Source organism: Pyrgilauda ruficollis, unplaced genomic scaffold, assembly GCF_017590135.1.
Source record: "Pyrgilauda ruficollis isolate IOZ18807 unplaced genomic scaffold, ASM1759013v1 scaffold187, whole genome shotgun sequence".
Lineage (NCBI taxonomy): Eukaryota > Metazoa > Chordata > Aves > Passeriformes > Passeridae > Pyrgilauda > Pyrgilauda ruficollis.
In genome coordinates, this window is record NW_024517762.1 from 367,838 (window position 1) to 391,237 (window position 23,400).

Genomic DNA, 23,400 nt, shown 5'->3' on the forward strand with positions numbered 1-23,400 from the left:
CATCCAGCGTCCCTTGTGCCCACCGGGGACCCGCGGATTCCGCCCCGGGGGACTCCTGCTTCCCCGTAGCCCCATCCCAGCGGTGCCAGTAAAGGCAGCGGAAGGAGGGGGGCACAGGCAGCCATGGGGCCCCCCCGGGGCTGGTTCCAGACCGGGAATCCGCTGCAATCAACACCGGAGGGGAAACAGGCCTTAATCGGATCATCCCCCTCATGAGAGAGGTAGAAAAACCCCCAAATGGCATCAGGATCGAGCGAGGGGCTGTAATTAGGAGCCCTGATGGCTGAGCAGGGGCTGGGGGCCGCTAATGGAGGGTGGGGAGAGAGTGAAGTCAGCCCTGGAAGCGGTTCAAGGAGGGGAATGAGCTCCCGGATGGCTGCAGGAAGGAAGGAGGGATGGGGGAGCCAGCCCCACACCCACACAAACACCATCAGTGGGTTTTTTTTTTTATTCAACCCGAGTTGCCATGTGAACAGACCCAAAATACAAAAAAACAACACCAAAAAAAAACCAGCGAGGGAAGGAAAGGAGAGAAACCCAAGTGTTTAGAAAAAATAAACTGATGGGATACACCCGTGAGGGACTGAGGAGGCACCTCCTGCCACCACGGGGTGCTGGGGGGACAGGGGAACCTGGCCCTGCTCCTGGGTGGGAGCCATCCAGAGCCCGGGACCCTGGTCCCTGCCGCGGGGCTGGCCCGCCCAGTCCTCTCCTCTGGGATCCAGCCTGGAGCCAGCTGGGATGGCGCTAATCCGAGCCCGAGGCAGAGTCCTCTGAGCTGGGGGGCGGGCTGGCAGCTCCCTCGTCCTCCGAGTCCTGCAGGCGGGGGACAAAAGTCAGCAGGGGACAATGAAGGCAGGGCAGTATCCCGCACCACAGCGGGGACAGGGTGGTGGTGGTGACTTGGGGACACACCGAGGGATGTCCCCAAGGACATGAAGTACCAGAAGGACCCAGCCTCTCCAGCAGAAACCAGCAGGATGCTCCCCAAGGAAGAGAGGCTGGGGCCCTCCCAGACAGTTGTTCCCCAGGGAAGAGGGACCAGCACCTCCCCCAGTTGTGACCCCCACCTCCTTCTTGCTCTCTGCAGAGGAGCTCTCATCGCTGGACACGAATTCCTTGCTCTTGAAGCTGTCACTCATGCCCTTAGCCGGGGACTTGGAGGATGAGGATTTGGAGGTGGCACCTTTCTTGTCCCCTTTCCCCTTCACCTGCTTCTCCTGCTTCTTCTTCTTCTTCTTCGACCTCTCCCTGCACAGGATTGGGTGAGCAGAGGGGAGAAGAGCCACATTACCTGGCTGGCCCTGGGAGCAGCCCGATTTTGGGGGCCAAGCCCTGCCACCCCTTGCCAGCACACTCACCCCCTGTGGCTGTCGGCCTTGCTGCCCACACTGTATTCCTTCATGGCCTTCTCGTAGTCCCGCCTGGCATCTTCCGCCTTCCGATCCCATTCCTGCAGCCAGAGCACAAGGTCAGCAAGGCCCCCCTCCTCCTCCACCATCCTCCAGCACCCACCTGCACCCCACCCTGCTCCCACTTCTGATTACCCAGCTCACCAGCCTGAGGATGTCCCCACCCCTTCCCAACTCCCCATCTGTGCAACTCCAGGCTCCCAGGAGCAAGGAAGGGCCTTCCATAGCCAGCCTCCCCTCCTGTACCAGGCCCAGCTCTACCCTGGGCCTCCCATCCCTCACCTCCTTCTTCTCCTTGGACATGGCTTTCCAGAGCTCCCCAGCCTTCTTGGACAGATCAGTGATGCTGATGCCAGGGTGGTCCGACTTGATCTTCTCCCGGCTGGCATTCAGCCAGAGCATGTAGGCTGACATTGGGCGCTTGGGAGCGTTCGGATCCTTCCCCTTCTTGCTCTGGGAGGTAGAGAACACTGTGGAAGCCCAATGCACCCCTCACCCAACACCTCAGGACCGGGCTCTGCTTGCCTCTGCAGTCCCCACCAATCCCTGGGAGTGGGGCTGAAGGGTCACAGCTGCAGGTCAGGCTGCTGGAGAACAGCCAGACAACAACCAGGATAGGCTGGGCATGGGAAAAACATGCCCTTGGGAGAGGCTCGGCCTGGACCCATCTGGAGGCAGCAACACCAGGGCAGACAACAGCTCTGGCCAGGGCACTGGTGAGTGCTGCAGAGGCTGAGGTGGGGCTGTGACCTGCCTGACCCCGCTCCAGGAGCTGGTCCTGCTCGCACAGCAGCCCCTCACCTCCGGCTGCTTCTTGCGGGGCTTGCGGTCCTTGACGATCTTGGCCTTCTTGGCCGGTTTCTTGTCGTCGCGGTCGCTGTCGCCATCGCCGCTGGAGGAACTGGCCGAGGCGTTGCTGTCGAACCTGCACAGGGGCACCAGCCTCAGAGCTGCCCCCAGACACCACAGCCCTGAGGCTTCCCGGGCTGGAGCTGCCCTGCTCCCGTTACAGCCCTCAGGGGAGTGGCCTTCCACGAACGCGGCTCATTGTGTTCCGCTTCCTGGACACTCGGAGCTCTCATGGCGCCAGGGCTCAGCTTCAAGCTCCCCCCACGACTCCCACCCATCCTCACCCCAGCCTGGGGCTTTAACTCTCCTCCCAACTGTTCTCTTTCCCGAAAAGTGCAGCCAAGGCCTCCCCTGGAGCCCTTCCAGAACTTTCTCATACTGCCTGATGTCATTACAATGAAGTGAGCCCAGAACTGCCCCAGCTGACCAACATTCCCAAACCCACGGCTGTACATTCCCAAATCCAGGTGATCCCAGTCATGCTGTGAGCATCTCTCAATGCTCACACAGCCCTAGAACAGCACCTTCCTATGGGGCTTTTGGATAGAGTCTTGCCTGGCCTCTACTCACTCTTCAGCTACGTCATCATCCTCTTCTCCAGGGTTGAAGGATGAGTCTGGAGGAGAAAGTGAGGGCTCAGTGCTTCAGATCATCATGGGGAGCAGGAGCTGGAGCACCATGGCAGTCCCTCACAGCCCCAGCCCTCACCTGTCTCCTCCCCAGATCCATCACTGCTGTCATTGGCATTCTCCTCCCGGATCTTGCCCTCCTCTTTCATCCTCTCCAAGTAGGCATCGTGCTGGTCCTCGTCAGAGTCAGCATATTCATCATAGCTCTGCTTCATTCCCTGCAGAGAGGTGGGATGAGAGCTGCTCCCTGTGCTCCCCTCTGGAACACAGCCCTGGGTGAGCACAGCCCTGGGCATGCACAGGCCAGGGCACAGACACAGCCATGTCCCCTCCATCCCCCCTCAGGGCCCCGGAGAGAGGGGCAGAGCAGTTATGGGGGTTAGGGGGGCCCTCGCACACCACACTGGGGTTACTGGGTTAGTCAGAGACCACCACGGCCATGCACAGGAAACCTGCACCAGGAGGAGGAGGAGAAAGAGGAAGGGATATCGCACGGACCTTTTTCCTCTACAAGGGCAAGGAGAGAAAAGAGAGGTGAAAAAAGGAGGGAAAAGCAGCTGGATTCTGGGAGAGGGCAGTGCCAGCGGGCAGGAGCCTGGCCCCGTGTGGTTGATACCTCCTTCAGGCCCCGGTTCTTGATGTTCAGCTTCTTGGCATTGACGAAGTCAAAGAGCTTCCCGTACTCCTCCCTGTGGGAGAGGGCACGGTCGGGCCGGGGGTGCCAGGGAGCCCCGGTGGGCACAGCCAGGCTGGCCCCACAGCCCACACCCACCTCTCGATGCTGCTGAAGGTGTACTGGGTGCCCTGCTTGGTCTCGATCTCGAAGTCGAAGGAGCGGGTGGTGGTGGTGCCGCGGGCGAAGTTGACGAAGGAGATCTCGTCGAAGCGGATGTGCACCGGGGGCTTGTGCACGTAGATGAAGCCCCTCTCCAGCGGGTACAGCAGCCCTGAGCTGGCCTTGTAGGAGCAGGTGATGCACTGGGCTCCAGAGTGTCTGCAGGACAAACACTGCTATCCGTGGGGACAAATGTCCTCCCTGTGCCCAGCCCTGGCTGACAGGCCCTGCTCCCCAGCATGAATCACACAGAGAGCCCCTTCCCCCTGGCCATGGGAATGGGGTGGGAAGAGAGGAACTGGCCCTGCAGCTGCTCACCCCTGGAAGTTTCCAGGCACGGTGATCTTGCGGTTCACCAGCGCCTTCATCACCCGGCTGACCATCTCATAGAGGGACCCTGACATGTTCTTGGTGAGCCGCCCCTCAAAGCGCTTCTCCACCTCCTCCCTGTGTGGAGGGAAAGAGGGCAGAGGTGAGAACAGGGGTCTGGGGTGTAAGTAGCTCCCTCAGGATCCAGGGAGGGGTCTGGGAAGCGGCGTGGCATCGGAGAGCTCACTCATTCATGTTGAGGGTCAGGGAGATGTCCTCATCCTTGGAGAAGAGCAGGATCAGGAAGTGGTAGCGGGTCTGGCCTTGCTTTATCGGGGGGTCCAGGCTGATCTGGAAAGAGAAGAGGAGGTGAAGACAGGAAACCCCCGCCAAACCACCCCCAATGGGGAGGGCTGAGCCATTCCCACTCACCACGAAGAACATCTGGCGCTGGTCCTTGTGCGGGAGCAGGAAGAGGCGCAGCACGGTGGTGTAGGGGATCTTGTAGTCGAAGGTCTTGCCGTGCAGGTGCAGGAAGGTGGGGTAGATGCGGATGTCGTAGCGCCCGCGCGGCGTCAGGCACTGCAGCTCCCGGAAGATGCAGATGGCATCTCCGGTGGCCTGGATCACGTCCGCCTTGGACAGCACGTTCTGGGCGAAGGCCTGCCAGGGAAGCGGTCACAAAGGGTCCCTCGCCGCCAGCCCCCGCCCTCCTGCCGGCCCCACGCACCTCCACGGGGTCCACGCCGTCCTCCTGGGTGGGGGGCACGTAGAACCGGACCTCCATGAGGGAGACCTCGGCGTCATCGTTCTGGTGGAACTCCAGCGTCACCTCGTTCTTGCCCGTGGTGCACTGGGACACGTTGCTGAGCGGGATCTCGAACACCGGCTGCTCCCCGATGTCGAAGGACAGCAGCTGCCCTGCGGGGACATCACAGCCAGCTCAGAGCTGTGCCCCACAAATCCCATCTCCAGCCACGGTTTCGCTCCTCTCCCAAAATCCAGCAGTGCCTCTGCTCTCATCACGGCATTCCCACCCTCCAAAATTTCCAGGCTTTCTCCCTTCCAGCGGCATCCCTGGCAATTGACACTGATCAGAAACACACAAAAAGGAACTGTCTGTCCTGGGTCCCAGAGCTGGAGGCAAACCCACCAGCTCCCCAGGCTCCCTAAAGAACAGCAAACGTGCAGATTCCACATCAAACATGGCCCCCTGGGATTCAGGGTCCTCCTGCTCTCCTGAGATGGCAAATATCCTCACTGTCCCTGAGGACATCCCTAGAAAGCAGCTGCTCCTAAGGGAATGGCTGCGGCAGCAGAACAGCCACACTGGTGGGAACATCCCACCCCACGGTCTCAGGCTGCCACTGGAACTCACCTCCAAACCTCACTGTGCCCCAGTTCCAGCCCTTCACACACAGATCCTTCTCTGCGAGCTCCAGGCAATAGTGGGCCTTGAAGAAATCTGAGAGCTTGTCAAATTCCTGCGTTGGGCAAGAGGGAGGCAACACCGTCAGGAACCAGCAGTGCCCAGAGCCCCGGGTGACACACAGCCCCTGGAGGGGGCAGAGCTGTTCTGGGGCTGGCAGGGAGCACAGCTGGATCTGGGACAGCGGGAGCAGGGAACAGGGACTCACCGACTCCCGGAACCCGTCATACTTGTAGACATGGCCGTTCTTGGTGAGCAGCTTGAGGCCATGCCCCAGCGCCACGCGCCGCCACACGCCCTCGGCCAGCTCTGAGGCCTGGATGTTGTCCACCTTGCCTGTCTTGCTGTTCTTAAAGATGACGCCCTGCCGGCTCAGCCGCAGCCGCCCATCGTTCTGTGGGAGAGCTGGGCATGAGGTCCCGTGGAACCATGGAGGAACCATGGCCCCGTTGGGTGCTCCAGGCACCCCCACCACCAACCCCCCACAGCTTCATCCCCCACACTCTCCTCACCACACAGCATTCGCTCCCCCCATCCACACCCCAACGCTGGAAGCGCCCCTGGGGCCATCCCCGTGTCCCCTCGCTTACCATGGACCCCTTCACCTCCTGGTAGATCTCGTTGAACTCCAGCGTGTCTGCCATGGCGGCTGCGGGCTGTGGGAGGGGACGGGGACGATCTCAGGGGGGTTCAGCAGCCCCCCCAGCCCGGCATGCCCGGGGCAGCGGCAGAGCAGTCACTCACGGCACCTGTGGGAGGACAGCGGGTGAGCCCCCAAAACCAAACCTGCCCCCCAGGCTGCCCCCGCCCCGGCCCCGCACGCTGCCTCTCGCGGCGGCCCCTGGCTCACTGACGGGGCGAGCCCCGGCCCACCTCGCCCCTTCCCCGGCTGTGCCGTGGCCCAGCTGCCCTTCCTGCAGCCCTGGGCCACAGCTGTGTCATCGCACCTCTCGAATCCTCCCACCCAAGCCCTTCCCCTCCCTCATACGGCCTCTCCGCACCCCAAGCCACCCACCGCACCCCCAAATTCCTTCCGAGCCTGAGCGCCCGGGCCTCCCCCCAACCCCAGGCCTGCCCACCCGCACCGAGCCTACTTCCATCTCAGGCCCGTTCCCCCATCCCAGCCCGGCCTGCCCTGACTCCGGGCTCCCCCCGCGAGACGCAGACACCCCCCATCCCCCGGCAAGCCCCCCCGGCCCCCCCGCACCGCTGCCGCCGCCGCTTTTCCCGCCTGCGCAGCGCGAACCGCGCGGAGCCGCCGCCGCCGGAAGTCGCGCGACTTCCGCCATGGCGCCGGTCCGCGCTGGCGTCCCCTGGCGACGGGGCGGGCCCGTGCAGCGCGCTCCGCCGCGCTACGAGCGGCCCCGCCCACCGAGGGGAGGGGCGGGGCCAAAGCGGCCGGGACCCCGCCCCCCAGCCGCCGTTGTGCCCCGCGCAGAACCACAGAGAGAAGGGGGAGAGACCCCATTGGCCAGCACGGGGCGAGCCCCGTGACGTCACCTGGTGTGGGGACAACCCTCCCCCCAAAGCCGGGGCGCCCCAAAGTGTTGGAACCGGACAACGGGGCGGCCCAGAGCGGGGCACCCCCGAAACCGCACGCACGGGGCACCCCCCTCCTGCTCCCGTGCCGGGGTGTCTCCCCAAACCAGGCATCCCCAGGCTGGGGCGCACCCCCCACGTGCACCCCCGGGCGGGGCTCCCCCGTGCCCGCATGGATCCCCCATTTGGGGCTCCCCCCCATAGCGAGCCCGGGGAAGGACCCTGCCTGCACCCCTCCATCCCCCCAGGAACGGGGGGGCGACCCCTCCCGTCCCCCCGGGCCCTGCCCCCGCCTCCGCCCGCCCGCACCGCCCTCGCTGCCCGCACCCCTGCGGGTGCTGCCCACACCCTCCGGTACCCGCACCCTGCCCGCGCCCCTGCCGGTACCCCTGCCTGCACCCGCGCCCGCCCTGCCCTGCCCGGATCCCCATTCACTGCCCGCAGCCCTGCCCTGCCCATCCCGCATCCCCCCCGGTTCCCGCAGCCCCGCCGTGCCCTGCCCGCAGCCCCGCCTTGCCCTGCCCGCAGCCCGGTCGCCGGCCGCCCCCCGCGCTGCCCATGTCCCTCCAGCGCTCCCGCACCCGCTGGGTGAGCGACTTCTTCTCCTACGAGACCACCAAGTCGGTGGTGGTGAAGAGCTGGGTGGTGGGCGTCGTCAACCGCGGCGTCCAGCTCCTCATCCTCGCCTACTTCGTCGGGTGAGCCCCCCGGCAGCCCCGGGACAACCCACGGGCACCTCTGGGACACCCGACCCCGGGACATCCCCCGGGACACACCCCCGAGCCCCTTCCCGGCACGGCGGCAGCGCGGTGACTGCCACTTGCTGCTGCAGGTGACACCCGGGGGTGACGGCGTGTGGCAGCAGCGTCACAGCGAGGGGACACCGGGCGGCGGTGCGGGGTCAGGGGGTGGCCAGGCCGGGAGTAGGGGGTGATGGAGCAGAGCAGGGACGGGAGAGCGGGTGACAATGTGCCAGTGCCGGGAATTCAGGTGTGCCGGAGCAGGTGACACGATGGGGACAGCCGGGAGAGTGTGCCGGCTGACAAGGCGGGACAGAGGATATCGGTGCGAGTGACACAAGGGGGACAGCCAGAGAGCGTGCCGCTGCGGGTGACAGGAGGGTGGCAGCGCAGGTGACATGATGGGGACAGCAAGGTGTCGTTACGGGTGACACAAGGGGGACAGCCAGGAGAGCGTCTCGGGTGGATGACGGGAAGGGAACAGCGTGGGTGACACCGAGGGGCAGAGAAGCCAAGCCGCTCGGCCCCAGGGGATGACAGATGGCGATGACCCGCTCTGGGGTCCCTGTCCCCGAGTGCTCCCGGGGTGACAGCAGCCACCGGCGGAGGGATCACTAGTGGCTGTCGGGGACCGGCATCTGCTGGCGCTGGCAGCTCCGGGGGCCGGGATTCACGGGCAGGTCCGGGGGTGCCGGGGGAGGCAGGAGGGGCCCGGGGGGTGCCGGTGGTGTCCGGGGGTGGCTGTCCCCAGCGTCACCCGCGGTGCTGTCCCAGCTGGGTGTTCCTCCATGAGAAAGCGTACCAGGTGCGGGACACCGCCATCGAGTCCTCCGTGGTCACCAAGGTGAAGGGCGTGGGGCGCTACGCGGGGCAGGTGATGGACACGGCCGACTACGTCACGCCCCCCCAGGTGAGGACCGGGGACCGGAGGGGTCGCTGAGGGGCGCGGGGCCACCCCCGCCCGGTTCCCTCCTCCCCGGACGGGTCGTGTGACAGAGACGTCCCGCAGGGCACCTCGGTGTTCGTGGTGGTCACCAAGCAGATCCGAACCGAGGACCAGGCGCAGGGCGTGTGCCCGGAGGTGCGGGGGGGCAGGGGGCGCTCGGGGGGACCCCTCGATGAGCCCCCCGCCCGCTGACCCCCGCCCCGCAGAGCGAAGCCGCGTTCCACTGCTCGGCGGACCGGGACTGCCGGGAGCTGAGCCCGGGCACGAGCAACGGTGAGGGACCCCGGTGGGAACGGGGGCTGAGGGGGGCGAGGGACCGGGGGGAGCCACCATGGGCGGGAGTGAGGGACCCTCGGTGGGCTCAGGGGGCTGGGGGGGCCCGGGGCTCTGATGCGGGAGCTGGAGGTCTGGGGGAGCCGGGGGTTCAGGGTCCCAGGGGTGCCAAAGGGGCTCCAGGGATCCCTGGGGGATCAGGGGTCTCAGGGGCGCTCCCGAGGGTACTGAGAGCGGTCCGGGGGTCCCAGGGGTACCTACGGGGGTCTGGGGTCTCAGGGGTGCTGGCAGAGATGCTGAAAGTGGTCCAGGGGTCCCAGGGGTGCTGACGGGGGTCTGGGGTCTCAGGGGTGCTCTCGAGGGTACTGAAAGCAGTTCGGGGGTCCCAGGGGTGCTGACGGGGGTCTGGGGTCTCAGGGATGTCCCCGAGGGTACTGACAGAGTAGAGGGGTCCCAGGGGTGGTGACAGAGCTCAGGGGGCCGAGGTCCCAGGTGTGCTGACAGGGTTAGGGGTCCCAGGGCTGCTGACAGGGCGCTGTGTCCCCTACAACGCGACCCTGCGCACCTGTGAGATCCAGGGCTGGTGCCCGCCCGAGGTGGACACCGTTGATGTGTAAGTGGCGCCAGGGGGACATAGGGAGGAGCAGGGGACATGCCTCCTGCCATGTCCTCAGTGTCACCCCCCTTTCTCTAGCCCCATCATGCTGGAAGCTGAGAACTTCACCCTCCTCATCAAGAACAGCATTCGCTTCCCGCTCTTTGGCTTTGAGAAGTGAGTGGCACAAGCCACGGGGGGACACGGGGGGACATGAGGACAGGGGTGGGGTAACACAGGGACACGGGGACAGGGGACATGGGGACACAGACACAAGATGGTGGGGGGACACTGGGATGGGGGTCCGTGAACCCCAGACTGCTGCCTGATGGCACAACCCTCTGTGTCCCCCGTGTCCCGCTGTGTCCCCAGGACCAACCTGCCACCCCCTGGCAGTGGGGCGGAGCTGGGCCGGTGTCGCTTCCACCCACAGCTGCAGCCCCTGTGCCCCATCCTGCGCCTGGGGGACGTGGCACGTCTGGCTGGGCAGGACTTCCCTGCGCTGGCTGCCACCGTGAGCAGGGACACAGGGGACATGGGAGGCACGGGGGGAGAATGGGGTGGGTGTGGAGACACAGGGGTACAAGCAGGTGGGATGTAAGGGCATAGGGACGTGGGACTTGGGCACACAGAGACATGGGATGTGGGATGTGGGGACATGGGGACATGGGATGGGGGGATATGAGGTGGTGGGATGTGGACATGGAAGATGGGGACATGGGCTTGCATAACATGGGGACACAGGATGGAGCAATGAGGGATGCTGGGAACAGGACATGGGGATACGGGAACACGGGACAGAGTGATGATGTGGGGCTTGACACAGGGACATGGATGGGGTTTGGGATGTGGGACACGGGGACATGGGGTGTACAGACATGGAGATGTGACACATGGGGTGCAGGGGGATGTGGAGCTTGGGGAGATGGGAATGTGGGATGTGGCTTCATAGGACATGGAGCACAGGGCCGTGGGATGCAGGACTCTGAAACTGTGGGGACCTGGCACCATGGGGCCAGGGTCCGTGGTGCTGATGCAGGGCTGGGGCAGGGGGGGGTGCTGGGGATCAAGATCGGGTGGGTGTGTGACCTGGACCGGGCCTGGGAGCGCTGCCTGCCCCGCTACTCCTTCACCCGCCTGGACAGCCTGGCCCGGACCCCTGCCCCTGGATACAACTTCAGGTATTGCCAGGACACGCACAGCACAGGGGCGTGCACTGCCTGGCATGGCTCCTGTCCCCATGTCCCCGTGTCACCGCAGGCACGCCAGGTACTACCGCTGGCCTGATGGCTCCGAGCGCCGCACCCTCATCAAGGCCTTCGGGATCCGCTTTGATGTCCTGGTGTATGGCAGTGTACGTGTGGGGCAGGGGACTCGCGGGGTCACAGGGGGCTCGGGGACTCCGGCCAACCAGGGCTCTGCTCCCCCAGGCCGGGAAGTTCGGCATCGTTCCCACCCTCATCAACACGGTGGCTGCTTTCACCTCCATCGGTGTGGTGAGTTGGGGACGTTCTCAGCCCCGGAGTGGTGACACCTCCCAGGGCACAAGGGGGAAATCCCACGGCCACGGGGCATGGGGACAGAGCACGGCTGCAGGGTGGCAGCAGCCTGGCTCTGTGGGGGTGCGGGGGTGCTCCACAGTGCGGGGCCTCCCCACACCAACGCTGCTGCACCCAGGGCACAGTGCTGTGCGACATCATCCTGCTCAACTTCCTCAAGGGCGCTGAGCACTACAAGGCCCGCAAGTTCGAGGAGGTCAGACGTGGGGCCGGGGTGCCCTGGGGATGGGGACACCTCCGAAGGGCTCGATCGGCCCCCCCCGGCTGCAGGGACTCACCCAGTGCCCGTCCCCTGCCCCACAGGTGTCAGAGGCCGGCGTGCCCGCCACCCCCTCAGCGTGTCCCCCCGGAGCGCTGGGGACCTGCTCCCGGGACAAGCAATCCACCGACTCGGGCACCTTCTCCCTCGGCCTCTAGCCCCGGGGGCCATGTGGCAGCCCCCCGCCTGTGCACCCCGCTGTGGGGCAGCCCACGGCCTGCTGAGGGGCTCGCCGGGACCCCCGTCAGGCTCCCACTGCCCGCCCAGTCTCCAGTGCTCCCCCTGTGAGCCCCATCAGCATCTGACTGTCCCCAGTGCCCACCCCGGGTTGTCCCATTACATCCCAGTGTCCCCAGGAGGTGCCCCAGCCCTGTCCCTTGCCCCCAGCACCTCCCTGTCCCTGCCACCCCACGCCGGGGGCTGCACCCCCCCAATAAACCCCTGGCTCGCAGCACCCCTCCGTGTCCAGCCTTGGGGGGGCGCGGGGCGGTTTTGGGGGGCCGACGGGCAGGGTTGGGGTGTGGGAGCAGAGGGAAGAGGGTCAGGGCGCTGTCCCTGGGACGGGGGACACCGCGGGGGGAGCTGCCAACAGGAGGAGCGCTGTGCCCGCGGCGCAGCCCGTGGAAGGGGCACAGAGGGACGGGAGCTGTGCCCTAGGGGTGTCACTTCCTCGGTCGGATGTGAGTAACTCTGCGGATTCGGAGGAAGCTCCCGGATCCCTCCTCGTGCAGGGCCAAGCGCTGCCCTTCCTGCTCGGGGTGGCGGGGGTGAGGTCTGGCTCTCCATCCCATTCCGTGGGGGCTCCCACCCCAATCCCCCTGCAGAGCCAGTGCAGAGGGAGCCCTGAGCCTGGCTTGTTCCCAATGGAGCCCTGGTGCCGAGTCCTGGGGTTCACTCCTGGGAATGAGGAACGAGGGTCCCGAAGCCCCTCGCTGGTGCCCAGGGCAGCCCCCGCCCCGCAGGGAGAGCGGCTCCTGCCCTCCCCCCGCTGCAGATAGCGGGGCTCCTTATCAGCCCCGCGGATTCCTTATCAGCCCAGCCCTGGCCACCCACCCACCACCCGTGGCCACCACAAACCCAGCCTGGGGGGCTCCTTCCCCGGCGCCGAGACCCCCTGGGTGGCACCGAGGACGAGCCATCCCAGCTTTCAGGACAGCGAGGGGGTGACCGGGACACTCAACCCGCAGTTTTTTGGGAAGGGGAGAGACTGGAAACGGATTCGTGTGTGGCGACTGGAAATGGATACTTGTGCCGTGTTCCAATTAGGACACAGATAGCTGGGAGCGTTATTAATAGTCATTAATAGAACTGCTCATTAGCGGTCCTGCTCATTAACGGGGCTCCGGCCAGGGCGGGAGCAGCCCGGGGAGCCTGGCTGCGATCCCGGGGGGCTCATTAGCAGTGCCGGTGTTTCCCCGTTAATGTTGCTAATTAGCGGAAAGGCTCGAGCCGTGTCTGTGCTGGTGCCTGCGGGGTTCCGGCCCTTCCTCATCCAGTTTGGGATTTGAACTGGAACTGGGCACCCTCGAGGTTCTGCCACCAGTTTCAGCAGTTTTGGGGTTTAATACCTCTCTCCCCGCATGGCGGCTGCCCCGGCACTGAGGTACGGGATCGCTCCTTATCTCCAGCCTGATTCAGCCCTGGTTTGCTCTCCCGGCTGGCACTGCAGCTCTGGGTTCTGGTTTGGTGTCCCCGCCCCCGGGGCTCCCTAACCTGCACCCACATTTACTAGTCCCTTTGCCCCCTACACCACTCTGCCTCATTTTGGAGGCTCCTGTGAGCTCTCCCCCCATTTCAGCCCCTGAATTCCCCCCACAACCCCTCCTTTACACCTCTTTGCTGGTAGAAGGGCCCCACTGGGCCAGCGGGGGGTCCCGGGGGCTCTGTGCCCCCCCCCCAATCTCTGTCCCTGCACTCGGGTGTTAAATCTGCCCCTTCCCACAGCCCATACCGGGCTTAATCCCCCCCTACAGCCCCAGCCCAGGCCCCAGCCCAGCCCCCCCTGCGTGTCCCGGTGGATTTGGGGCTCTTCAGACCTCACTCTGCAAAGTCCCGCTCTGCCTCTTCGGTTCTTTTCCCCAGAGCTGGAGCGGTGAGAGTTCAGTCCCAGTGGGACAGTCCCAGACCACGTCGGGGGGCTTCCCTCCTCCCCCCAATGTTTATTTATCGGGGGGGGGGAAAGTTTGTTCCCTCTTGGCTCAGCGTTGCCCGCGTCCGGCTCCATGAGCAACCCGCGGAGCTGGGACACACCGAGAGCTCCGGTGGCAGCCGGTCCTGCGGCAGCTGCTGCCCTAAAATGGTCTTTTTACAGCGTGGGGGGTCCCAGAACCCCCCTCCCCGCCCTGGATTTTTGGTAAGTGTATAAATCTCCTCGGCACGTTGTGCTCAAAGTGGGGCCCCGGCGCTGGGGGACCCCCCGGAGCCACCGCTGTGTGCACAGCGAGGCAAAACGGGGAATCCCAAGCGCCAAATGCAAAATGCCAAATGCACACTCTCCCCCCGCCGCGGTGCCACTCCCCCCAATGTGACACCAACCCCTAGTGCGACCCCCCTGCTGCCAAGTGCCCGATGTGACACTGCCCGTGCGAAATGCAGCCCCGATGTGTGACACCCCGGCGCTGAATGCGGCGCCCCGAGGTGAAACCCCAAATGCTGGCTGAAGCCCCCCCGCTCCTGAGCTCCCCACAGCCGGATCCCAGCACCCAGCGCCACCGCGGTGGGCGACCAAACCCCCCGGGCGTGGCGGGGCCGGGGTTATCTCGGGGGTCGGCGCGTTGACACGCGGGTGAGAGCTCGGTAAAACCCCCCGGGAAGGAGCCAGATGGAGGTGGGGGGAGCTGCGAAGTTTCCCACGGGGGCTCCCCCCGGCCCTGCCTCCTGCCCTGTCCTGCCCGTCCCCTCCAGGAGGAGGGCGGGGAGGAGGAGGAAGGGGAGGTAACGCGGTGGGATTCGCTCAGGGGCCGGAGCAGCGGGTGAGCCCGGGATGAGCTGAGCGGAGCGGAGCCCAGCGCCGCCGGGATGGAGGAGGCGACGGACGCCTACACCTACGGCTTCGACAATGATACGGACTGCGAGTACGCGGAGTGGGGCCCCTCGCTGGCCCTGCTGCCCACCATCTACCTGCTGGTCTTCCTGCTGGGCACCACCGGCAACGGGCTGGTCCTCTGGACCGTCTTCAAGGGCGGCCGCGACCGCCGGCGCTCGGCCGACACCTTCATCGCCAACCTGGCCGTGGCCGACCTCACCTTCGTGGTCACCCTGCCCCTCTGGGCCGCCTACGCCTGGCTGGGCTACCACTGGCCCTTCGGCACGGCCGCCTGCAAGGTCAGCAGCTACCTGGTGTTCGTCAACATGTACGCCAGCGTCTTCTGCCTGACCGGCCTCAGCTTCGACCGCTACCTGGCCATCGTGCGGCCGCTGGCCACCGCCAAGCTGCGCTCGCGGGTCAGCGGGCTGGTGGCCACCGTGCTGCTGTGGCTGCTGGCCGCCCTGCTGGCCCTGCCCGCCCTGGTGCTGCGGCGGGCGGCCGCCATCGGCGGGGACACCAAGATCACCTGCTACATGGACTACGGGGAGCTGGCGGCGCAGGGCACGGAGGGCGCCTGGGAGGTGGGGCTGGGGCTCTCCTCCACCGCCCTGGGCTTCGTGGCCCCGTTCGCCGTGATGCTGACCTGCTACTTCTTCATCGCCCGCACCGTGGCCACTCACTTCCGCCGGGAGCGGGCCGAGGGGCCCCGCAAGCGCAAGCGCCTGCTCACCATCATCACGGTGCTGGTGGCCGCCTTCGGGGGCTGCTGGCTGCCCTTCCACCTGGTCAAGACCCTCTACGTGCTGATGGACCTGGAGGTGCTGCCCTGGTCCTGCGCCTTCCACACCTTCCTCAACAACCTCCATCCCTACTGCACGGGCATCGCCTACATCAACAGCTGCCTCAACCCCTTCCTCTACGCCTTCTTCGACCCCCGCTTCCGCCACGCCTGCGCCGCCCTCCTCTGCTGCCGGACCCCCGGCCCCGGCCCCGAGCGCTCCGCCAGCTACTCCTCGGGGCACAGCCACCCCCCCGGCGGCAAGGGGGGCCCCGGCCCGGGGGGCAAGCTGGACCCCGCCACCCAGGAAACGCTCTTCCGCTCCTGAGCCCCTCCCCGACCGCCCCCGGCGCCCCCCGAGCTGGTCTACTCGGGGGGAGCACCCCCTCCGCCTTGACCCAAAGCCTGGCTTGCTTTGGGGATCCCCCGCTGGAAAGCCCTGCTCGCGGGAAGGGGAAACTGAGGCACGGCCGGGGAGGAGCCCCTGGGGGGCTCGGACGGGGGCGGCTACCCCGGCACCCCCAGGGCTTTGTGTTTTGTGACAAATAAATGAATTTTGGTTAAAAAAGGAGCGGGGTGTGCGCAGTTCCCTCGGGGGGCTGGGGGGATGTGGTGGAAGGGAGGATGGAGGGGTGGGGGTATGGAGGATGGAGGGTGTCCATGAGCGGGGGCACAGTGTGTGTGTGTGGGGGGGGGGTGTGTGCACTGTTGGGCATTTCTGCTTGGGACGGATTCTTCTGGTCTCTTCCTCAGCAACACTTTGGGAAATGCAGAAAAACCTCCATCCCAACCCTTCAGGGCATTGCAGCACTGGGATGGGGGTGTTTGACCCCGTGGGGTGGGCACCTGCCTGCCCCAGCCCCCCAGCCGTGATTGTATCAGGCGGCAGCACTGAAATCCCAAATCCCATTTTGGGGCTGTTTTCCTTATCTGAGGCTGGGATGAGCCCTGTGTGACTCACCTGGGAGTGCAAACGGGACCTGGTGCTGTGAAACACCCAAACCTGAGGGGTGGCGACATGGGACCCCCCGGGTGCAGCTGGGGACAGGGGACCCTCCGGGAATGAAGAGGGACACAGGACCCCCTGGGCATTGATGGGAGGTTTGGGCACCGGGCAGGACCCCGGCTCACCCCAAGCAGGATTTGGATGAGCCACCAAATGGCTCCTGTCCCATTTCCCCCCCCCACCCCAGCCCCCGCCGCTTCCTGAGGCTCTGCTCGAAATAAATCTTCCCCCTATTTGCTATTTACATCCTTCATTTATCGGTGATGAACTATGCTATCTCCTCAGCCTTTGTTCTCTCTTGGAAAGGATGCGGGATCATTACTGGGTTCCTTGGGATGCTTCCCGTCGGGGGAGCTGCCTCTGCCTTCCTGCCGGCCCCCACCGTGTTTGGGGGCCACCGCCCACAGCCTCCCCGTGCGGGGACAGTCCTTTGTCCAGAGAGAGGGAACAGAGGGGGTGGCCACGGGGCTGGGGACTGCAACCCCCCAGCTGGAGGGGTGGGAGCCTCTTTGAGGGTTTTGGGGAGTTTCCAGACGGATCTGGTTTGGTCTAAGGGCTGGGGGAGCTTGAGGAGTGGGAATGTTGCATCCAGGGACACGTCCCCAAGTGTGTTTACATTCCAGTGCTGTCCAGGCTCTCTCAGCCCGGAGAGACCCCTGGATGTCTCTCATCCATCAGTCCAACAGTCCCCTCCTCCATCCATCCATCCATCCATCCATCCATCCATCCACCCATCCATCCGTGGGTTAATGGTTTTGGGGTTACAGGGGCTTTGCTGGGTCGATGGTTGGACTTGATCGCAAAGGTGTCTTCCAATCTTGATGATTCTACGATTTTTGCCTTCTCTCCCTCCCTTTGCCCATCCCTCCATCCCACCATCCTCCTTTCCCTCCATCCCTCCACACCCCCAAACACCCCAGCACTGTGGGGGTGCCGGCTTTGCTGCCTCCCCCCTGTCCGGCTCAGCCGCCGGGCGCGGAAATGGCCGCAGGCGCCCAGCCAGCGGAGACGGAGCTGCCGACTTTCTATCCTCGTCTTGGAGATTTCCCTTTCCCTTCCAGGAGGGAAATGTTTGGTTGAGGAGTCTCTGGGGAGAAATGCAGGGACACTCCAGAAAATAACAAGGCCGGAGCTGGGGGTGAGGGGCAGCAGGGCCGGACCACCCGTCGGAAGAAGATAAGGAAGGTGTTGCCTTCCTGAGAGTGCCTGGGGAAGATGAGGAGGGAAGATAGAGGGGGACAGCAGGCTCGGGGGGATGGGGAGCATCCTTGGAAAGGATGGCTGGGGAGTGGGGGGTGGCTGTGATCCTCAGGGAGCCTGGGGGCCCTCAAAGCACACAATGCGATGCCTTGGGGACGCTGCAGGGCCGGGGTTCCCCAAACCGTGGTTGTGGGAATGTGACACTGGGAAAACAGAGGTTATTCTGCACAGGGAGTAAAAGTGGGCTCCGGGGAGGATGGATGCACTAGGGACAGGAATTGGGGCAAGGATGGGGACAGCCCTCCCTCTCCCCACCGCAGCTCTCCCCCCCTGCGCTTTTCCAAGCTGCCAAACGGGATGTTCACCCCCCCCCCCCCCCCCCCCCCCCCCCCACCCCCCCCCCGACCTCCCCCCGCCTCGCATCCCGCCCGGGGGTGCCGAAATAATCTGGTGGTGCTAAGGATGTCCCCGGGCGTCCCCTTTGAAGTGACCTCCGTGTTTACAGCCCGGCTCGGGCTCCTTCACACCTCCCGCCCCAAAGCAAACGGAGGGGGGGGCCGCGTGGGTGGGGGGGCTGCAGCTCCCGTTTGTGCCGGGAAAACTCGGATTTGCCAAAGCCGCGGGAAAGCTTTGGCACCACACCCAGGGCTCAGAAACTTTTGTCACTGTGGGGTGGAAGCAGTGGCTGCCGGGGGTGGCATTTCGGGAGGGTCCCTGCCTCGGTGTGTCGCCACCGTGCCAAGTCCTGGGTGACCCACCCGCTACCCCTTAGGGGGCCAGTCCAACCCCCCCTCCCCCCGCAATATGAGGGGACCCCCGAAGGTCTGGTGGGCCCTGTGTGACCCTGCAGGACTGAGGAGGGGACAGAGGGGAAGGACAGAGAGAGGAAAATGGGTGGAAAAGATGGGGGGCCAGTTTTGGTGGGTGGGGGAGGTTTGGGATGGGAGGTGGGACTGTATTATGTGGATGGACGGATGTGCTGGGAGGAAGGGAACGGTGGGTGCATGGAAGAGGGATGGCAGGGCAATGCCAGGGTTCGGGGGTGCCCCGGGCACTGGGCTGGGCGCTGGCAGCCGCTGCCCCCATCGCTGCCCCGGGGCCGCCGGCGCGGCCGGACGCGGCACAGCTGCTGCCCGACCTCTGGGCTCCGGCCAGGCGGGACGGGGCCCGCGTCCCCCCGCCCGCCCGGAGGGGGTCCCGGGGAGGGGGGGACGCGGAGGTGACCCGGCGGCCACAGCTGGGCCCCGCCGGGGCCGGGAGATGCTGCCGGAGGAATAACAGGAAGCGCTGGAGGGAAGAGCACGGCTGATGCCTTCTGCAGGCTGTGGACGCTGCCTGTGCCCGCCGCACGCACGCGGGTGTCTGTCACACACATGTCACACACGCACAGTGTCCCCCCACACGCACGTCCCTGTCACACACACGTGTCCCCCCGCCACACGCGTGTCCCGGCCCCGGCTGCGCTGACACTCTTTATTGTCGAGGTTTGGCGCTGAAAAATTGCCCCGTGGTACAAAACCCGCGGTTACAAAACGTACAAAGAGCGGGGTCGGGGGAGAAGAGAGAAAAAGGAAAAGAAAAGAAAGGAAAAAAGGAAAGAAAAAGAGAAGAAAAAGAAAAGAAAGAAGAGAAAAGAAAGAAAAGAAAAGAAAAGAAAAGAAAAGAAAAGAAAAGAAAAGAAAAGAAAAGAAAAGAAAAGAAAAGGAAACAGCAAAATCAAAAGACAAGGAGAAACAAAAGAGAAGGAAAACAAAACATAAATATAAATACAAAAAGAAGAGGATGAGGTGAGGCAGAGGAAGGAGCTGGTGGGATGCAGGTGGATGCTCCATGCCCATGTGGCAGGTCCAGGGGTGCAGGAGTTGTGGGGGTGCAGGAGGTGTGGAGCAGGGGGGTTCTTGGACTCACTGAAAGGAAAATAATAAAACCCCAGACAAAATAGAGAAGGCAGAGGCCAAGTTCCCTCTCCTGGGGGCAGCGCTGGGGCTGGGGTGCAGCAGGAGCCCTTTTGGGGTGGGCTGGGGTTAAACCAAACCCCCCTCCCCATGTACTCAGCCTCCATGGGGGACAGGGGAAGGGACAAAGCAGCCCCAAAGTGACCCCAGCCCCGCTCCCCACCTGATGTGCTCCCACAGTGACAGGGTGACACAGACACCAGGGACAGGTGACACAGGCACTGGGGACATGGCTGTTCCAGCTGGACAGAGGGTCGTTGGCTTTCTGCTTTTTTTTCCTATTTTTCTCCTTTTTAGAGCTCCTTCCACCTCCCAAACCTCCCCCAGGGTGGGCAGGGCAAGGCTGCTGCCCAGTTTGTCCCCAAAGAGGAGGCAGATGTCATCTCTGGGAGACGCAGTCCCTGGAAGGTGCCATCCTTGGGAGATGCCATCCCCTGGAGATGTCACAGCCCATCCCACTGCCAGGCTCGGTGGTCCCGGTGCTGTTCCAGCACATCCCGACGTCAGCAGCAAGGTGCAGGCATGCCCTGGAATGGTGGTGAGGAGCTGGGTGTCAGCAACCCTTCCTGCCCCTCTGGATTCTTGGGGAGGCTGGAGAGCAGGTGCAGGATTTGGGGAGCTCCAGCAGTGCTGCTTTGGGGCTGAAAGCAGGAATCTCCTTGATGCCTCCCGGAGAGTGGCTGTGGTTCCCAAGACACACACACTTTGTCCTCTGTCTCTCCCAGGCAGAGGTGGGGAGGTTCCCATGGGATTCCCAAATCACTGCCTCAACCAGTCCTGGGCAGTGGGAACAGCACAGGAGGGGGTCCAAGCTCACGGTGATGGGGGGTGCAAAAACTCCCCACTTTGGGGCAAAAGGAAGCAGGGCTGTCCCCTGGTGTCCCCGGCGTCTCGAGGGCCACCCCGGCACGGGGGGCGGCGGGAGGGGACGCGGACAAGGCACAGTCTGGTGTCCCCGCGGGGGCGGCCGGGCTGGGGGGTGGCCGGGGCGGGGGTCTATCGGCAGTGGTGGCAGCGGCGGTCCCTAAACATCCTCGTCCTCGCTGGCCTTGCTCCAGCGGTGGCAGCAGTTGGCCGTGATGCCCAGCAGGAAGTTGGTGGCCACCGAGGCGATGGAGACGACGAAGCCGACGAAGGCGATGAAGAGATAGTCGTCGAGGGTCAGCGTGAGGTGGCAGGCCTGGAAGCTCTCCTCCGTCAGCGACAGCAGCGGGGCCCCCGCCACCTCGGGGGGAGCCCAGCACTCCGCCTGCTGCGAATCTGCGGGACAGAGGGACGGCGTCAGCCCGGCCGCCGGCCCCACGCGGGACGGGGCGTGGGGGTCCCGGCGGCACCTACCCGAGGAGCAGCGCTGGATGCGCCCCCGCAGCCACTTGAGGAGCGGCTCCATGGCGCAGCCGCAGAGCCAGGGGTTGCCCCCCAGGCGCAGCCCCACGAGGCCGGGCAGCCCCTCCAGGGCGTCGAGGCTGAGGGCGGCCAGGCCGCCGTAGCTGAGGTCCAGCTCGCGCAGCTGGGCCAGGCCGCGGAAGGCCTGCGGGTGGACGCGGCGCAGCCCCGGGTTGTGGCTGAGGTCGAGGCGCAGCAGCGCGCTGGCCTCGCGGAACATGTCGGCGGGCACCAGGCTGAAGTTGTTGTAGCTCAGGTCCAGGTGCGCCAGGCGCCGGGCGCCGCGGAACAGCCCGGCCGGCAGCGCCGCCAGCGAGTTGTTGCGCAGGTCGAGGGCGCGCAGCTGCCCGTAGCAGCCCAGGTAGCCCGGCGGGATGCTGGCGATGCGGTTGTGGGCCAGGCTCAGGTTGCCGGTGTCCAGCGGCAGCTCGGGGGGCACGGAGAAGAGCCGCTGCCCGCTGCAGTCCACCGCCTGCCCGCGGCAGCTGCACAGCACCGGGCAGCCCGCGCCCGCCGCCGCCACCGCCGCCGCCGCCGCCAGCAGCCAGGGGCCCAGCAGCATGGCCTCGTGGCCGCGGCCCTCACGGGGCGCCGGGGGCCATCCCGCCCGCCCGCTCACGCCGAGGGCTGCCGGCGGCCGGCCGCGGGGCCGGGCTGGCGGCGGTCACAGCGACGTTCCCGGCATCCCGGCGGCATCCGGGGGGCAGCGCCAACCCCTCCGGGGGCACCGGCGGGGCCGGCGTCGGGCCGTCGCCAGCTGCCTGCGAGGAAGAGGAGAGCGGGGAAGCCGTGCCGGCCGCACGCCCCGCCGGGGGGGCCGCCGCTGTTGCAGCCCGGCGTGGCCTCTGGGGCACCCACAGCCTCCCCGTGCCCCCCGGGACAGCATCGCTGCTCCAAGCGTCCCCCCGGGATTCCAGGCAGAAAAGGGCCCCCCCAGTCCTGCTGACCTTGGCCAGCCCATCTTGGCTGGTGGTGGGCAGAGCAGAGGTGCTGCTCCACGGCCCCCCGCCAGCCCCCCGCCACCACCAGCTGAGCCCGGTGCCAGGGACACCCTTCCAGCCTCTCTCCCGGGGGAAGATCCCCATTCCCAGCACCCACCGGGGTCCCCCCAGGCCTGCCCTCGCCCCCCACCACCTGACCATATCTGCTCCATCCTCCCTCGCCTGCATCCCCCAGCTCCATCCTCTCCCAGCGGCCCACCTCAGCCCGGTCACTCCCCATCCCCGCAGCGCCCCGACCCCTCCGGTGAGGCCGGGCTGCCCCGGGGTACTCACTGGCCAGGGAGGGAGCAGGGCCTGGCTCCCTGCGGCGATGTGGGGCTCCTGAGTGGCGATGTGGGGGGCTCCGGACGGTGATGGTGGGGTCCCCGGTGGCCGGCCACACCCCGGAGGCCGCCAAGTCGGGAGCTGGGCTTCGGCAGCGGCGGCCAAGGCTGCTGCGAGCCCGGCGATGGGAGCAGGTCTTTCCCCACCTCCTTCCTCCCCTCCTCCTCCTCGTCCTCCCTTGTCTCTCTCTTTCTCTGTCTCTTTTTTTTTTTTTTCCTCTTTTTTTCCTTAGGGCCAGATACTGACGTGTCGGTGTCTCTTAGCAACTGCCTCCACATCTCTGAGCAACAGGAGAGCGGGATGCGGAGCCGCCGAGCCGGGGAGACAGCGGCGGGCGGAGGTGCCCCCGCCTCAGGGACCCCCTGCCCAGGCCAGGGGACCCGCACCCGCACGACCCAGGCAGCCGGCAAGGACAGAGCTGGGAGAGGGATCCATCCTGCTCCTCTGCCCCGATCCCCAGCCCTCCCACACGCTCCCAGCCCCGGGAAGCATCCTCGTGGGATGGGGTGAATCAGGGGTTCCCAGGCACTGAAAACAGAAACAGATGACGTGGTGGCAGAGGGGAGAAACGAGGCAGCCGGGATCCAAGGGGAGCTCTAGGATCCAAAGGGACTGCTGGGATTCAAGGGGCACTGTCACCCTCCTGTGCTCCTGCTGTGCTCACAGCACTGGAAAATGCCTCAGGTTGACATGGATTATTTTGCTTCACGCAAGCTGAAACATTCCCTTTCCCTTCTCCGTTTGGAGGGACACAGTGGGGTCAACCACCTGCCCCCTTCCACCTGAGGATGGCCCTCTGGGATCACAGGGATGCCCACGGTTTGCTCCGGGAATGGTGCAACACCATGGCTCCAGCATTTCTAGGAAGGAGGCACTTCCACATCCAGCCCGCCCACGTCTAGGGGATCCCTGCTTAATTCTCTCCTGCTGATTTCATGGAGCTGCTCCTTTTTCCAGCTGGCACTGGAGCCCAATGCTGGTGCTGGGGGGCCTTTTGCTCCCCACATCCCATGGGATGGATCCTCCCTGGTGCGGAGCTGGCAGACAGACAGCACAGCCGCCTCTCCTGGGGTGGCATTAACCAGCACTGCTCCCAGCTCCCAGAAAGCTCCTGGGAGCTCCTGGAGCGCGAGGCCTGGGCTCCCAGCGGGCTCCAGGAGCCGAGCAGAGCCAGCGGCAGCACAGACACCTCATTAGCGCTCAGCCCGGAGCCTGGCAGCGCATCCCTGCCAGCAGCTGTTGGCGCCGAGGTTTTTTCCCACTCCCCCACTGTTCCGGGCTCCACTGGCACCAAAGAAACTGGGAAATTGTCCTGACTGGTGCTGTGCTGCAGCAGATTTTGTGTCCT

The 23,400-nt window shown here is 65.5% G+C and overlaps 4 protein-coding genes across 5 annotated transcripts; 2 read left to right on the forward strand and 2 right to left on the reverse strand.

Annotated features, from left to right (window-relative positions):
- Positions 1-434: 434 nt before the first annotated feature.
- On the reverse strand, positions 435-6,734 carry SSRP1 (structure specific recognition protein 1). Of its 2 annotated transcripts, XM_041465112.1 has the most exons (18): positions 6,671-6,734; positions 6,054-6,212; positions 5,672-5,857; positions 5,413-5,518; positions 4,765-4,955; positions 4,467-4,697; positions 4,282-4,385; positions 4,044-4,172; positions 3,663-3,884; positions 3,507-3,579; positions 3,389-3,397; positions 2,970-3,108; positions 2,832-2,877; positions 2,214-2,337; positions 1,695-1,865; positions 1,362-1,453; positions 1,071-1,251; positions 435-816 (listed from the first exon to the last, which is right to left on the reverse strand). In XM_041465112.1, exons 2-18 carry the CDS (start codon positions 6,105-6,107, stop codon positions 748-750), a joined length of 2,127 nt encoding a protein of 708 aa, XP_041321046.1. In that variant the 5' UTR covers positions 6,108-6,212; positions 6,671-6,734; the 3' UTR covers positions 435-747. The 2 variants fall into 2 exon arrangements, with proteins under 2 accessions (XP_041321046.1, XP_041321047.1); XM_041465113.1 differs by lacking the exons at positions 3,389-3,397; positions 6,671-6,734.
- Positions 6,176-11,664, forward strand: P2RX3 (purinergic receptor P2X 3). The gene is made up of 14 exons (XM_041465107.1): positions 6,176-6,229; positions 6,569-7,385; positions 7,487-7,700; positions 8,517-8,652; positions 8,752-8,823; positions 8,895-8,961; positions 9,481-9,574; positions 9,656-9,733; positions 9,929-10,070; positions 10,607-10,737; positions 10,817-10,910; positions 10,987-11,052; positions 11,234-11,311; positions 11,419-11,664. The coding sequence occupies exons 1-14, from the start codon at positions 6,176-6,178 to the stop codon at positions 11,530-11,532; spliced, it is 2,157 nt and encodes a 718-aa protein (XP_041321041.1). The 3' UTR covers positions 11,533-11,664.
- Positions 11,665-14,228: 2,564 nt separating this feature from the next.
- On the forward strand, positions 14,229-15,732 carry APLNR (apelin receptor). The gene has a single exon (XM_041465114.1). The coding sequence runs from the start codon at positions 14,393-14,395 to the stop codon at positions 15,506-15,508; it is 1,116 nt and encodes a 371-aa protein (XP_041321048.1). The 5' UTR covers positions 14,229-14,392; the 3' UTR covers positions 15,509-15,732.
- A 4,633-nt stretch (positions 15,733-20,365) lies between these two features.
- On the reverse strand, positions 20,366-21,289 carry LRRC55 (leucine rich repeat containing 55). Its single transcript, XM_041465115.1, has 2 exons — positions 20,680-21,289; positions 20,366-20,601 (listed from the first exon to the last, which is right to left on the reverse strand). Exons 1-2 carry the CDS (start codon positions 21,287-21,289, stop codon positions 20,366-20,368), a joined length of 846 nt encoding a protein of 281 aa, XP_041321049.1.
- Between the last annotated feature and the right edge of the window lie 2,111 nt (positions 21,290-23,400).

Excerpts from the sequence above, each read along its gene's own strand:
- SSRP1 (XM_041465112.1), bottom strand. The coding sequence starts at position 6,107 with ATGGCAGACACGCTGGAGTTCAACGAGATCTACCAGGAGGTGAAGGGG. Across the intron at positions 5,858-6,053 it reads AGGAGGTGAAGGGGTCCATG|AACGATGGGCGGCTGCGGCT; the intron begins GTAAGCGAGGGG and ends GCTCTCCCACAG. Across the intron at positions 4,956-5,412 it reads GGGCACAGTGAGGTTTGGAG|GGCAGCTGCTGTCCTTCGAC; the intron begins GTGAGTTCCAGT and ends ATGTCCCCGCAG.
- P2RX3 (XM_041465107.1), top strand. The coding sequence starts at position 6,176 with ATGCCCGGGGCAGCGGCAGAGCAGTCACTCACGGCACCTGTGGGAGGA. Across the intron at positions 7,386-7,486 it reads CCCTGCCCGCGCCCCTGCCG|CCCCGCCGTGCCCTGCCCGC; the intron begins GTACCCCTGCCT and ends CGGTTCCCGCAG. Across the intron at positions 8,962-9,480 it reads GAGCCCGGGCACGAGCAACG|GGCTGCTGACAGGGCGCTGT; the intron begins GTGAGGGACCCC and ends TAGGGGTCCCAG.
- LRRC55 (XM_041465115.1), bottom strand. The coding sequence starts at position 21,289 with ATGCTGCTGGGCCCCTGGCTGCTGGCGGCGGCGGCGGCGGTGGCGGCG. Across the intron at positions 20,602-20,679 it reads CATCCAGCGCTGCTCCTCGG|ATTCGCAGCAGGCGGAGTGC; the intron begins GTAGGTGCCGCC and ends TCTGTCCCGCAG.
- APLNR (XM_041465114.1), top strand. The coding sequence starts at position 14,393 with ATGGAGGAGGCGACGGACGCCTACACCTACGGCTTCGACAATGATACG.